This window comes from Ornithorhynchus anatinus, chromosome 6, assembly GCF_004115215.2.
Source record: "Ornithorhynchus anatinus isolate Pmale09 chromosome 6, mOrnAna1.pri.v4, whole genome shotgun sequence".
In the NCBI taxonomy this organism is placed as follows: domain Eukaryota; kingdom Metazoa; phylum Chordata; class Mammalia; order Monotremata; family Ornithorhynchidae; genus Ornithorhynchus; species Ornithorhynchus anatinus.
The window spans coordinates 27,104,274-27,119,944 of NC_041733.1; the positions used below are offsets into that span (position 1 = coordinate 27,104,274).

The 15,671-nt window shown below is 40.5% G+C and overlaps 1 protein-coding gene across 7 annotated transcripts in view; it reads right to left on the reverse strand.

The window, feature by feature from the left end:
- MCF2 (MCF.2 cell line derived transforming sequence) overlaps positions 1-15,671 on the reverse strand; it is an 85,646-nt gene that overhangs the window by 11,319 nt on the left and 58,656 nt on the right. For all 7 annotated transcript variants that reach the window (XM_029067410.2, XM_029067414.2, XM_029067411.2 and 4 more), the window contains 9 exons: positions 15,147-15,262; positions 14,984-15,053; positions 12,856-12,948; positions 12,020-12,112; positions 11,038-11,163; positions 10,389-10,610; positions 1,785-1,877; positions 506-584; positions 303-363 (listed from right to left, as the gene is read on the reverse strand). In XM_029067410.2, coding sequence (XP_028923243.1) covers positions 303-363; positions 506-584; positions 1,785-1,877; positions 10,389-10,610; positions 11,038-11,163; positions 12,020-12,112; positions 12,856-12,948; positions 14,984-15,053; positions 15,147-15,262 — 953 coding nt within the window. The remainder of the gene's footprint in view (positions 1-302; positions 364-505; positions 585-1,784; positions 1,878-10,388; positions 10,611-11,037; positions 11,164-12,019; positions 12,113-12,855; positions 12,949-14,983; positions 15,054-15,146; positions 15,263-15,671) is intronic.

Genomic DNA, 15,671 nt, shown 5'->3' on the forward strand with positions numbered 1-15,671 from the left:
AATGGTATCCAAATATTCTTGAAGAAAACCATTCCCTGGCATTCCTGGTTCCAAAACAGGCCGCACAAGCCCTGATGCTGGGGACTATATCAAGGACTGGAGAGCTGGCGCTGGATAAATTTTACTTAAATTTTGTAGCCTTATCGACCATTCCTGCTACAACTGTGATAAAAAGGAGATAAAGGTAATGCTTCTTAAAGAGAGGGTTATTTCTAGTACTTTCAAAATATAGATTTGTTAATATGAGGAAATGCCCCAAATCACACCTAAATAAAATAATCATGACTGGAAGTAGGACTTACCTATCATTCAGCTGAGGGGAAAGCTGGACCTGGTCTGTTAACTGATATTGTTGTTTCTCAACTGTGAACAAAATGGGTGAATAAGATCACTGAACCACCACACTTCCTCATTAACAAAAAGCTCCTAAGATTTTTTTTCCTATTATTTTGGGATCTCTAGAGAATAGTGATATTTTAAGTTGGTTTTTGTTTGCTTTTTTTACCTTTTATAAGTTCCTGCTGCTTAAATAAAACTTTTCTTATTTCATTTAGCCATGCCATCTTCATCTCTACTGTCTGGGCCTGAAAGATGAAAATCAAGTGAGCTCAGTTTTTGTTCGAAAATCCTATCTTATAACAAATCAAGTATCACTTGAAAATAACAAAATTTACTCTCTAGATACACATTCTGGGTCCTCATAATCAATCAATGGTATTTATTGAAAGCTCACTGTTTGCAGAACACTGAATTAAGCGCTGGGAAAAGTACCACACAACAGAGTTGGTTGTGATCCCTGCCCCACAAGGAGGGAACAGTCTACAGGGGAAATAGGCAGTAAAATAGAATGGGAACACGGGACATAATACAGCATAAGAAAATTCGCATAAATATTGTGGGGCTGGGATGAGTATCAAAATTCTTAAGGGGTTTATCAGCAGCTGTAGAGAAGCAGCATGGCTCAGTGGAAAGAGCCCGGGCTTTGGAGTCAACGGTCATGGGTTTGAATCCCAGCTCTGCCACCTGTCAGCTGTGTGACTGTGGGCAAGTCACTTAACTTCTCTGTGCCTCAGTTCCCTCATCTGTAAAATGGGGATTAAGACTGTGAGCCCCACGTGGGACAACCTGATTCCCCTGTGTCTACCCCAGCACTTAGAACAGTGCTCGGCACATAGTAAGCGCTTAACAAATACCAACATTATTATTATTATTATTAAAGTCTAATCCCGGCTCTGTTTCTTGCCTGAGCAAGTCAATTCACTTCTCTGTGTCCCAGTTACCTCATCTGTAAAATGGAGATTAAGACTGTGAGCCCCATATAAGCTATGTATAGTGTCCAACCTGATTACCTTGCATCTACCCCGGCGCTTAGTACAGCACTTAGCACAAAATAAGTGCTTAAAAAAAAAAGGCTCTCCAGCAGAAGGAGTTCCACCGGGACCCAATATGGCAATAGGGGAGGGGGGCTAGGGACAGAGTCCCTCTTCAGAGCCTCCCTTAAAAGAGGGAATAAATGATTCAAGGAGCAAGTAGCTGAGAAGTGTCTCTGGCTGCTATACGATCCAAATCATTCACAATTATGATCGAAGCTGGAGGTGGCAAGTCTGTTCTCCTGAATCTACTCAACCTAAGAAATTTCTAATTCTAGAAATTTAACAGATTACCTTATAAGACAGCATTTCATTTATCTACACAACCACTAAAGTTTGCAAACAAAAGGTAGGTGACAATCATTTAAATATCTACTAAATGAAATTTTAAACAAATATATTTTAAGTACTAACCTGTACAACATAAACTTCTTCCCGTCCACTGTACCAAATTTCAAACTTGCGATGATCGCCTTTTATATTTTCTGTAATGCCAACTGCATTCATCTGCAAAGGAAGACTTTATGTGTATGTTTTATTTTAAAGTTAAATCTAATGCCTTTTCAGACAGTCCACTATATTGTTTTCACTTCTCTAGGGACGGCACAGTTGGACCTTACTTAAGCAAATAATGCCACTTTATCAGAATACATCTAAAGGGTAAAATGTTTCCAAGAGAGCCCCAACTTTGAAAGTTGTGAAGCTGAAATGCCAAATCCATTCTCCCTTAGAAAAGCTGTGGGGAAGTTTTACATGTGAAGAGAGCCAAGCCCTGTGCTTAGGATAGGTTTAGATACCAGCTGCCTCTAGACCAAGGGGAGAATGAGGGAAAGAAAGTCTTGGTACCGTCATCTTCTCCCCAGTGCTACATTTAAGATAAGACTTGTCCTTTTAGCCACTCCCCAACTGCAGAGATCACAGAGGGGCCTGTCTCCACGTAGAATTCTAGATGTTCTGCATCCTCATGAAGGCAATTCACCTTAAATATATTTTTTAATCACATCAGGTAGGCTGCTGCCAATTTGTCAATTTCCGAGCTGGGAAAAGTCTTCATCCAAAGTGCCAAAAAGACTAAGAGAAAATGGCAGCTCCCCTAAGAATGATGATCACAAAGAGCAGAGCAGGGATTTTTCTAACTTACATAAAATCACAAGGTTAGGAAATAAGGGGAGACCAAGGTGCTTTGGAATAGAAGGAATAGGCAGTGATTACTTTCGCAAACAAAATCTGATGCATGAACAAGGTCTCATTCTGGAAATAGAGAGGTGTTGACAATTAAGAATACTTTATGTACCATATTTCTCATTTTGCTCTCTATCAATCTTAGTACTAGGGAATTCAATTTATTTTTATTAATATTATTTATTTATTAATAAATATAAATTAATAATTAATTTATTAATGAAAATAAATTGAATTCCCACAAAAATATAATAGAATCATTTTAAAGATCACATCCATCTTGCTAAAACCATCTGAATGAGAAGCACGCAGAGCTTTCCCCAAAAAGAGGACATTCACAAGAAATCAGGGAGCTAAGGAGTCTATCCAAGAACCAAATGAGAGCTCTTCGTGGGCCTTGGAGAAAATAGTCACCAACTAATATTCTGCATCATGTTGAAAAGGAAAGTAAAAAAATAAATATTGTGGTATTTGTTAAGGGCTTACTGTGTGCAAAGCACTGTTCTAAGCGCTGGGTGATACAAGGGGATCAGGTTGTCCCACGTGGGGCTCACAGTTTTAATCCCCATTTGACAGAAGCAACTGAGGCACAGAGAAGTTAAGTGATTTGCCCAAGGTCACACAACTGACTAGTGGCGGAGCTGGGATTAGAATCCATGACCTCTGACTCCCAAGCCCGGGCTATTTCCACTGAGCCACACTGCTTCTCTAAAAGAAGACTCAGATGGAAACCTCTCCCAGAAATAAGTCACAAACCACTACTCCTTTGGTCTCCCTTCCTGCAAAGATTAGCTGATTACATGCCAAGATAGAAATTCTCAAGTGTCTTTGAGCCAAGGTTGACAGCAGAATTCCAGGAACCATCTTTTCCCAGTAGTCTCAAGAGGCAGATAGCACAAGAGGCAGAGCTTCCTACCCAGCTCTACAAGAAAACTCTGGAAGCCTGGCTCCTCCCAGAACCGTCCCTTAAGGTTGTGAAATGATGTATTTCAGCCCCTTTGTGTACTGGGAAATGTAGTTTCTCCTTCATTTTTCTGCAAATCCCTCACCAACCTCCAAAAGGAGCTCTGATGGGAAGTTTGGGGATTGTACAGTTAGTCGATTGTATTTATTGAGTGCTTGCTGTCCGCATAGCACTGTTCTAAGCACTTGGGAGAGTACAACATAACAGACACATTCCCTGCCCACAACAAGCTTACAGTCCAGAGAGGGAGACAGACATTAATATAAATAATTGTAGATATGTAGATAAGTGCTGTGGGGCTGGGATAGGAGATGAATAAAGGGATATATCATGGCGACACAGAAGGAAGTTGAAGAAAATGAAAGGAGGGCTTAGTCAGGGAAGACTTCTTGGAAGAAATGTGCACAGTTCCTAGAGACTGCCTGCAACACGGCACCACCTAACAGAATGATTTAAGATTTTTAGGGCAGAAGAATAGAGCCGCCTAGCCCATCTAAGTAGTAAAATATCCAATGGGAGAGATCTTATAGCAGAAAAAAGCAACACAGTTCTTTCCTGTGATTATAGGATTCTGGGTTATCTTCTTGCATGTTCCTATTGTGTGATACTTTATACCATTTGAATGATAATCTTTTTAATGCTGTTATAGCAACTGGGTTATTATAGTGGCAGGACTTGTTTAATACATTATTTTTCCCATCTGTAAGATTTTTACCCAAGTGATCTGACTAAATTATATCCTCTTCTGGTAATGGCAACATCTGTGATGTTATTATGATTATGGGATTATTTTCCATTGCTTTAATTCATTAGTCATTAAAAGTTACACAAAATGTGCTTACAGTATACTAATGATCCAAATTTCTGAGATTGTTGTTCTACCACACTTGATTGATTGCAACACTCTTAAAATGATTATTCTGAGCAACCAATTAATCATTCAGTAGTATTTAGTGAGTATCTACTGTGTGCAGAGCACTGTACTGTTTGGGACAGCACAACAGATTTAGTAGACAAGGAGTTTACAATCTAGTCAAGGAGACAGATGCTAAAATTAAATTATAGCTATGAAAAGCTAATAAGGAATACAGAGATACGTGCAACTGGGTTGAGAGTATCAAAGTGCTTAGGTGGCACCTAAGTGCTGAAATGGCAGTTGGGGATAGTAGGTGGAAAGATTAAAATCAATCAAGGAAGACCTCCTGGAAGAGATGTGGTTTCAGAAGGACTCGGAAGAGGGGGAGAGGCAGTGGTATGTAAGATGTGATGAGGGAGGGAGATCCAGGTAGAAGGAGGTATGAGCAAGAGAACAGTAGTGGGAGAGCTGAAAACAAGGCACATTGAGCCACGTAAAAACACTGAAATAGAAAACTTTTCATACTTCTTTATAATCCCCATAAAATAGTATCTTCATGATGTGAATTTCTTAATATGTTTCCAGAAAAGCTAGTAATGTGCTCATCTCATAACCCATCCAAGAAATACATTTTTTGTACTGATAGACCACTTGGCTAAAAAATGCAGCAATTTAAGTAGGCGAACACCTATTTGGAGAAATCCTATTCTGAATGTTGCCATCATAGGGACTTTAATATTAAACAGATGTTGCCTTAATCTAACAAAAAGACAAAATCACCCCAAAGAATCTCTCATAATTAGTTTCTCCCAATAGCTACAAAGGCTTATCTAAGCAAATCACACTTAATCTCAACACGAGAAAATCAATTAGCTTCTAAAATCCAGATGGCCTTTGAAAGGAAATCACGAGTGTTGTCTTAAGACTCAGTAAGGCTCAGTCTACTAAGCAGTAAGGTATAGTGACTAGCACATGGGCACAAGGGGTGGAAAATCAGAGGATTAGAGTCAAGTGCTTAGTATAGTGCTTTACACTCAGTAAGTGCTCAATAAATTAATAAATGAATAAATTGAATGAATCCCCTGCCTTCCCAAAGTATGAGCAAAGCTCTTGAAACACACTTGCTGTTTTTCACATCAATTGCTGCTTTGCTCTTCCACACAAAAAGAACATTAAAAATAGGATGAAGACTGGTTGTACAGCTTCAAAATACATATTTTGAACAGAACATCTTCTGTTCTCCATCTACACTCACTCCCTCGGTGCACTCATTCGCTCTCACGGCTTCAACTATCATCTCTATGCAGATGACACACAGATCTACATCTTTGCCCCTGTCCTCTCCACCTCCCTTCAGGCTCGTATCTCCTCCTGCCTCCAAGACGTCTCTACCTGGATGTCTGCCCATCACCTAAAACTCAACATGAGCAAAACTGAGCTCCTCATCCTCCCTCCCAAGCCCAGTCCTCTCCCTGACTTCCCTATCACTGTGGACGATACGACCATCCTTCCCATCTCTCAGGCCCGCAACCTCGGTGTCATCTTTGACTCGGCTCTCTCGTTCACCCCACACATCCGATCTGTCACCAAAACCTGCCGGTCTCACCTTTATAATATAGCCAAGATCCGCCCTTTCCTCTCCACTCAAATGGCTTTCTTACTGTTACAGGCTCTCTTAATATCCCGGCTAGATTACTATGTCAGCCTGCTCTCTGATCTCCCTTCCTCCTCTCTCTCCCCGCTCCAGTCTATTCTTCATTCCGCTGCCCAGCTCATCTTCCTGCAGAAACGCTCTGGGCATGTCACTCCCCTTCTTAAAAACCTCCAGTGGTTGCCTATCAACCTCCGCGCAAAACAAAATCTTCTCACTCTAGGCTTCGAGGCTCTCCATCACCTTGCCCCCTCCTACCTCTCCTCCCTTCTCTCTTTCCACTTTCCACCCTGCATGCTCCGCTCCTCTGCCGCCCACCTCCTCACAGTCCCCCGTTCTCACCTATCCCGCCATCGACCCCCGGGGAACACCCTCCCGCGGTCCTGGAACGCCCTTCCTCCACACCTCCGCCAAACTAATTCTCTTCCTCTCTTCAAAACCCTACTTACAGCTCACATCCTCCAAGAGGCCTTCCCAGACTGAGCTCCCCTTCTCCCACTACTCCCTCTACCACCCCCCTTCACCTCTCCCAGCTAACCCTCTTTTCCCTCCATTTCCCTCTGCTCCTCCCCCTCTCTCTTCCCATCCCCTCAGCACTGTACTCATCTGCTCAACTGTATATATTTAATTACCCTATTTATTTTGTTAATGAACTGTACATCGCTTTGATTCTATTTATTTGCAATTGTTTTAATGAGATGTTCATCCCCTTGATTCTATTTATTGCTATTGTTCTTGTCTGTCCATCTCCCCCGATTAGACTGTAAGCCCGTCAAAGGGCAGGGACTGTCTCTATCTGTTACCGATTTGCACATTCCAAGTGCTTAGTACAGTGCTCTGCACATAGTAAGCGCTCAATAAATACTATTGAATGAATAAATGAATATAAGTAGAATACCTTTGTGTTATTTGTGCCTTCACCCAACACTGTAAAACATTAACTAAGTGGTACAATCTGTTTTCTGATTTGAAATCCTCTTACTTGCACTTCTTCTCTGAGGAAGAAGAGCCCTACTGACACAAAATAGAAAGCAAATTCAAGGGGCTTTATACAACCTGAGCCTAGAGAGACAATACCTCCAAGCACTGGGCTTTTCAAGAAGCCAACAAGGCTGTAACCTAACCAGTGATAGTACAGAAAGATGGTACAAGGATCTGGCTAAATTTGTTGGAGGTGTGAACATCTATAACTGTGCTTGACACTTAGTAAGAGCTTAATGAATACAGTAATAATAACGACTGACAATGATAGGTTGATTCATTCATTCAATCACACTTAAGTGGTCACTGTGTATAGAGTAGTACTGTACTAAGCACTTGGGAGAGTACAATACACAGTAAGTTCAGCTTACTGTTAGCAGACTTTTTTTTATAATGGTATTTATTAAGCGCTTATAATGTGCCAGGCACTGTACTAAGCACTGGGATAGATACATAGGTTGACATAGTCCCTCTCCCACTTGGGGCTTATAGTTTTAATCCCCATTTTGCAGATGAGGTAACTGAGGCACAGAGAAGTGAAGTGATTTGCCCACAGTCACACAGCAGACAAGTGGCAGAGCCGGGATTAGAACCCAGTTTCTTCCATCTACCAGGCTCGTGCCCTCTCCACTAGGCCAGATTGCTTCTCGACACAAGATTTTGGCTTGTTGACATTGGCAGGCCTACTATAAATCAATGGTACTATTTGATTATCTAATTTCTTGACAGATATGAAGGGTATTCACATTACTGCTGCTGTCCATCGAGTTATGTGCTGCACTGATCACTGCTTTCACTGAGCAAAAGAACCATCAGAAAATATCAACCATCAAAAGGACACAGCAAACTTCTGATAATGCAGACAAGGAACTTATTGACAATATCACAGCAGCCTTATCACTACAAGAAATCCAATCCTTATCTCCCAATCTATAGCTTCCAGGGCTTCCTGGAGGAGTATGGGTAGGTTAACACATAATCAGGGCTGATTTGATGAGAATTACTCAGTCAAAAAGGTACTTTGAAGCAAACCACATCCCATCAATCATTCAAGTGCTTACTGTGTGCAGAGCACTGTACTGAGCAGCTAGGAGAGTACAAGTCAGGAGACATGATCCCTGTCTTGTCCATAAGGGTAGGCAGAAATTAAAAATAAGTTACAGATAGGGGAAATGACTGCAGTATAATAAATAATACTGACCAATATAAGAATATATTCAAATGTGCTGCGGAACTGGTAGTGGGGTGTGAATAGTATCAAAATGCTTTAGGGGTGCAGACCCAAATGCCTAGGTGATGCAGAGGGAAGGGAGGAAAGTGTGGGGAAATCATGATCCTAATAAAGGATCTATGAAGCTATTTTTTGAAGCATACAAATCAAGTTACTGTGAGCCCATCATTGTCTCTATTTGTTGCCGAAATGAACATTCCAAGCGCTTAGTAGAGTGCTCTGCACATAGTAAGCCCTCAACAAATACTATTGAAAGTTAAGGAACTGCTGGACAAATTAGGGGGTGGGGGATGCCCTGGACAGAGAGACCCAAGGCAATGACAAGGTAACAAACTGAAGGGTTTAATCCATTCTGCCTACCACAGCACCACTCAAGGATGTTGAGTGAGAAAATTTGAAAGGCTAACAATAATATCAATAATTAACACACTTGTCACCCTCAAAGGGGAAGTTCTTCCACAAAAAGACAACTTTCTCATGTAATGACATCATGTTTGAATGGATCTATGGAGTCTCCTTACAGGAACTACTGATGAGCTTAGGTCTGGGGCCTTTAGGAAGCAAGAGTGGGACAAGGAGTTGCTTCCATCGCCCTCTCTGATCACCCTCCCCACTGCGATGGGGAGTCCACTGAGCAAGAAGGCAGTCGGGGGTGCAGCATGCTGCAGATGCATGTGCCACCTTCACCCACATTAGCCAGCTACAGGCAGAATCGAAACAACTGTCCCAGACAGACCTAGCTAGGATTGCAGCCATTAAGAATGGGATAATTCTTACAGAGCAGAAGCTTCAAGAAGCTCATGACCCAAGTCATCAACATTTTCAGACACTTCAACAGCTGCATTTGAGTGCCTCGTGAATAGAAAAGGACGTTCTTCAGTTGCAACTGTGACTTCCCAGCAAAGAATGATTTTTTCATATTCTGGGTGCGGAAAGGAATATCATCAGAAGTGCATTCAGCTTTGTATGCTATCTGTAGGATCATTTGCAATGCATCAGCTGGAAATTCAATTGTCTATTGTAAAGTGACAAAACTTGAAATCCTTTTTTTTTTTTTAAAGACTTAGTGGTAATGTTTTTTCTAATACAGCATGCCTTGGGAAAAATATGTTCCTGTTAAGAGCACCTCATACCATCAGCAAATTTTATTTAATCTTTGAGATGAAATAACCTGAGACAGATTATTATCTGGGACTTCCTTTTTTAGCCTGGAAAGAGAAGTACATTCACACTGAGTGTGCACATATGTGAGTGGGTATGTGAGTGGGTGTGCACACTTATCCTTGTGTGACCCTCTATTTTTCTGAAGTTGTTTCAGTCTGAAAGCACAAAGTTATTTATTCAGCTTCATTAGCCTAGGTCCCCATCTCAAAGATTTATTTAGATCTTTTTCTTACCGACTTTCTTTCATCTGGGTTCTACTCTACTGTTAGGTAGAAATAGATAACCTATTTCACGAACTGAGAGTTATCACTGACTTGGGTTTTCTTAGCAATATCTTGGACAATAAGAGGAAAGTCAAAGCCAAAAGTGAATCAAGAAGGCCAGAATCTTCATGGAGGTTAGCCATGGTATGATTGATCTTTAACTTTTTGCCTACAAACTCTTGAATCTACGACTTGATTTTCTTGGGAGGTTTGTTCAGCATTAGGTGGGATCCACATGTAAATTTAAATGGCAAGATGGGATGACAGTGGACTACTACACAGCCAGTTCACCAGGATCTCAGTGACACTTGCTGCAATATAAATCCATATGTAAATCCTGAGGATTGTTGACAGCAGGATACTGAGCAAAAGTTACTCTAAAGCACTCTGGGAAGAAGAAATACAAAAGCAAACTGAAACCCACAGCTATGAAATATTCAACACATCTGCCAAAGATCCTCAAAACGGGAGGCAATCAGAAATGGGATGGTTTTTTGTGTGTTTTTTTTAAGCCAAAGCTCCACAAGAAGATAGGCACATAAACACCACCAGACTTGGCAGAGGGCAACTACAAGTCAAGGGCCAGTCATCCCATGAATTCTGGTTGAAAATGACTGCACTACAAATTTTACCCAAATTCATATCCATGGACATTGGGAACCATTAAGAGACTTCTCGTGACTAAAAGCATGAAACAGACACGTAGGAAAAATAAATTTTTCTTACTTTTAAATAATGTTTAAAACTATATGAGGATGTTTTATCATATCCATCTCCATGCTCCTCTCTCTTCTTACAGAACATGATGGCTTTTTCATATAGGAAAAGGTGGCGCTGCATTGGCTTGAATCTAGCCAAATCTTTCATTTTTGTAGCCCCTTTTCTATGTCCTATCCACACACTGAAAGATCCTTGCATTAATATCTTGCCAAGGTCAGTTAAGTCACCCTAAAAATAAAACAAAGGCTCATTAATGAAAGACAGAGACCACTTCCAGCTTGGACATCAAAATTCTAAAGTTTGTCAACAGAGGGGAGGCCAGGTTTCAGGCCGTAATAAAGCTGATTGATTTCCGCAGCTTTAGATAGGGTCAGAGAATAACCCTTATTCCAGTGTTGAAGCACAGCTTTGTAGCCATTTTTTATGCTTCTACACGTCTTTTCCTCCACCCGTATGGGGATATGTGTTAGGCGAGAGAGACCGATTGTAACTTCAGCCTCAATTGAGGATTCTGGGAGGAAGGTATTTAAGGAGGGAAGTGAGGGGGTTCTCCTCCTTCCACAGCCAGGCAAAGTGCAATTCTGCCAACCAAATGGGGGCAATCATCTTATAAATAGTCTGTGACATTCACTCTTAATTACTAGAATGTGCTTACGTCATAGCCGGTTATTGAAATCTGATGCATGGAGTCGTTGACTGACTTCAGTAAATCCAACATTGCAATGAGAGCTTCCTGCAACTCCTGAACTCCTTCACAGCTGCTGCTGTACTTCAATAATTCCTGTAGTTAGGCAACAAAGCTTATCATCGGACATAGAGTTTTGGTGACTTTGAGAAAACAATGACATTGGGTTTTGGTTGTTTTATTCAATATGATTTCCACATGAGACCCCCAAAATACATTTTTAAAGGAAACTTTTAATCAAATGTGAATGGTATACAAACATTATATTCCCATAACACTTTCTAAAATTGAGAAATAGATGGTAATAATCATTTAAGTTTCAAAGCAAAGTTTGAAAGAAGGCTTTGAATTGTGAGAGAAGTGTTTAGAATACTTAAGGAGTTAATTTAAAAATAAATATTACTTTATGCATAAAAAAATCAACAGTCCAACATTAGTAATGAAGAAAAGTACAACCAGAAGTACAATGCTGTGGGGTAAATGATATTGTCATCTTAACATGGAGGACAAGCAACTGCTTCTGTGGCTATTTGTAAAATTACATGAAAGGATTTGTGAATTCATTTCTCATTCACATCATTAAAGACTGTCAAGGCAAATCTTTCATAAAATAGCAGGAAAGCTGATCTTTGTCATCAATTCAATTACAAAGAAGATTCCAGCTGGTTTTCTATATCAGAGACTTGAAATTTATGTCCATAATGATTTCTCCACTTTGAGGAGTAACATTATAATACTGAATTAAGCATATCCATTATTACCTGCTTCTAAAGTCTAGATGTTTCTACTGTTGCCTAGTTATGTACTAATCCCTATTTAGCTTCTTTAAAGATGATCTATTGTATCCTCCCAAGTACTTGATACAGTGCTCTTCACCCAGTAAACATTCAAAAATACCACTGATTGATTGCCCCAGTATAAGGACATAAATAAGATGGCAACAAGTGAATACCTTCAGGAGTAACTGATACTTAGTTAGACGTTGCACTGGTTTGAGTAAATACGAATCCAGTCCAAGTTTGTGTTCCAGTTTCTTTTGGCATTCCTGAATCATGCAAATATAAGAAAATTTGAATACTGTTCACATGTGAAAAGGTTGATCATTTATCTAAATGAATGAATTAATGTTATACCCTCAAGTCAAGAAATAGAACTAGGTTCCAATTAGTGTGGCATTTTAATGATTATGGCCTGGTATTGTAAAAAGAAATGAATTACCTCATGTTGCAGGGAAGGACAAACCCTTAAAAACTCATGTGAAACTAAAAACAAACTAAGGTTTTATGTTACAAATTAAAAAAGGGTTCAAAGTACAGATGTGGGATGTTAGAGTAGTTTTTAAAAAGTAAAGACAGAGAAGATGAAACAGACCATCCAAGAGGCAATTATGAATAAGAGAGTCTCTGAGCAGTAGAGATAGTGGACCTTAAGCTTGAGCTAAACTTCAGTATATAACATTGAATCTACTGTTATATAAATGTTTATAACAAAGGAAAACACAAATTACATTGCTGGAATTACACTTTTCAACCCTTCAATGTCCACTTCTGATAGGCATATTATCCCCACGATGCTGGACTACTGAGTTTCTGTATGTCCTCTAAATGGGCAGGAAAGATTTGAGCTAGTCGGAGCAGAGGTGGGAATGAGAGCAAAATGTGGAATAAAGGGAATATTAATTGATTCTGGAATGTACATTTCACTTCCATTTGACCTAAACACAAGTCCACAAAGAACTACAAAATTCACCCCAGGAAAAATATGTCACATGCAGAATTTTTACTGTACCTGGAAAAAGGTGCTTTCAGAACACTGCCTCCAAAGTAACTCTGATCTGGGCTTGTTTTGACAATATTTCTCATACATCTGAAAATCTTCCCGCTATGAGAAAGATAAAAATGTGCAAATTATTATGTAAAGACTTGCCTTTAGACACCTTGCAAATTTTGATTTATGCTATCAGTGAAAATACATCAGATCTAGGGATGCCTTATAAATAAAAAATTTTAATAATATTTACTATGTGCCATGTATTTAGGCAGATACTGAAGAATCAGGTTAGACACAGTTTCTGTCCCACATGGATTCACATTTTAAGGAGGGAAAATAGGTATTTAATCCCCAGTCGACAGAGGAGGTAACTGAGGCACAGATAAGTTAAGTGACTTGTCCAAAGTCACACAGCAGGCAAGAGGAGAAGCAGTGAGGCTTAGTGGGAAAGGTATGGGCCTGCCCTAGCCGTTACTCTTACTGGGCTCAAGGGCCTTGCTCCAATATTCACTTTCCAATGGTTTCCTTGTACCTTTATTCAAATCACAGCTTCTCTGGCTCTGCTCTTTCTAGGATACAGATTCCTAGTCCAACATCACCACTGACATTCATTCATTCTTTCATTCAACTGTATTTATTGAGCACTTACTGTGTGCAGGGCACTGTACTAAGCACTTGGGAAAGTACAGTACAGCAATAAAGAGAGTCAATCCCTGCCCAGAACAAGCTCACAGTCTAGAGGAGGGGAGAGTGACATCAATACAAATAGACATCAATATAAATAAACACGATTACAAATAGATAACCTAAGTACTGTGGGGTGCGGGGATGGGGAAAGAGCAAAGAGAGCAAGTCAGGGTGATGCAGAAGGGAGTGGGAGATGAGGAAAATTGGGGCTTGGTCTGGGAAGGCATCTGAAAGGCGGCTCTGAACTTCTGGCTCCAGGCCTTGCCATTCTCAGCTGGGTTGGGAGCTCACAATGACTAACAGAAATGGGAAATTCCTCAAACTGGCCCAGGGCTGCGAAGTCAAGGACAGCTGTCAGTGGGTCAAACTCAGGATGTTGTTGGTAATTATGCTGCTAGGAGTTCTGACTTTTGCCACCTTCTAGAGAAGGTGCCGCTTCTGTCCCTCCCCTTCCACTCTTCAAAATTCCCCTCAGCAGACCAACCAAACCAATAGAGGCCCAGAGCTCCCTAACTAATTCAATTTGGCTACCTTTCCTCACCCACCAAAAAAAACCAAACCACAAGAACTCAACTACTTTCAGCTGCATAGTACTCCTTATGCTCTCTTTTCCTTTTCTTCAACTCTCTTCTGCATCACTGACTTGCTCCCTTTATTCATCCCCCAGCACTACAGCACTTAAATACATATCTGTAATTTATTTATTGTCTGTCTCTTCCTCTAGATTGTAAACTCACTGTGGACAGGGAATGTGACTGTCATACTGTTGTATTGTACTCTTCTAAGCATTTAGTACAGTGCTCTGCACACAGTAAGCGCTCAATACATACAATTGACTACTATACACAAATACACTTATACATCTACAGACAGGCACAGCCATACCTACATAAACATTGTTATATACACTCATTTACTTTTAAATGGTACGAAAGAGGAGGATTAGATAGGAAAAAGTAAAGTGTGGAAAAGCAATTAGATATTGATGAGATCAAGAGATGCTTGTGTTGAAAACAATAACAAAAGCTGGGGCAGGTTAGGCAGCTCACCTGGGTTTCCCACGGGATCAGTTTAAGGTTACACACCCATTTCAACTGCCTAGGGGTGAAAGGGGCATAAATTTGGGCAAAGAAGTAAAAGAAAGGAGATAAAGCAAGTGCAAAACTAGCAACCTTCAAAGGGCCCCCCAGGTTGTTTCTCAGAGGGATAGGGTTATGTGTAGAAGTAGAAAGGTTGGTACAAAGCAGATTTAACTTTTTCACAGGAAACAAATCCAGGTAAGCTCTGGTCCAGAAAGTCTCCCAGTAGCCTGACAGAGTGAATCTGTCAGCCTGCTCTGAGGAGGCAGCCCAGTCTTGATTCCATCCTTCCATGCACACTCGGGAAAACACCGCCTCCCTCTTTGGAATAGACACTATCTGAGACATCTGGGTGAAGCTTTGAAAACGATTTTACAAACCCTCTCCAGGAAACAAAATCCCACTCTTTCCGGAGCTCCAACGCAACTTTCAAGGCTGTGCAGAAAAATGCTGTAAAAAAGTTAGAAAGAAATAAAGTAACTGAAGGAAAAATACATAGGGGATAGAAAATAAAAAATAATTATGGAACTCAGTCTCACCAACCTGTTATGGAAGTCATATATTTCTGGCATATTTCCAAAGAGAATGTCTTGTCTGTTTCTTAGTGCAGGGGGCATAAGAAATAGCATCACTGGATTGTCCATTTCAGCTCTGTAGCCCTACCCAAAACAAACAATTTATCTATATTTCATAGAGTATATTCATTCTACTCTTCCCCCAAATCCCTTAATGTGATCTAGCCCATATGCATGGCCTAGACCTCTAACTGGATTTCTTAGCGCTAGTGTTTCAGTGGTCCAAAAATGTTAGGTACCTTCCAATATGAACTAATTTGCTCCCAGTGAGCAACTGAACAATGATGATCCCACTCATTAATGAGATGCTCAGCCTATCGATGCACCCTAAAATGGACTCTTTCATTTGGTCCTCATTCCTTGTAGGCAGGGCCCATTATGTTCTGTTGTGATACAGTGCTGCTAAATAACTTGGGGAAATCCAATTAAGGTCTGCTGCTACCATCCTCAAGAGGATGGATAGCCTCCAGACCGACTCGAGTACCAAGGAGAA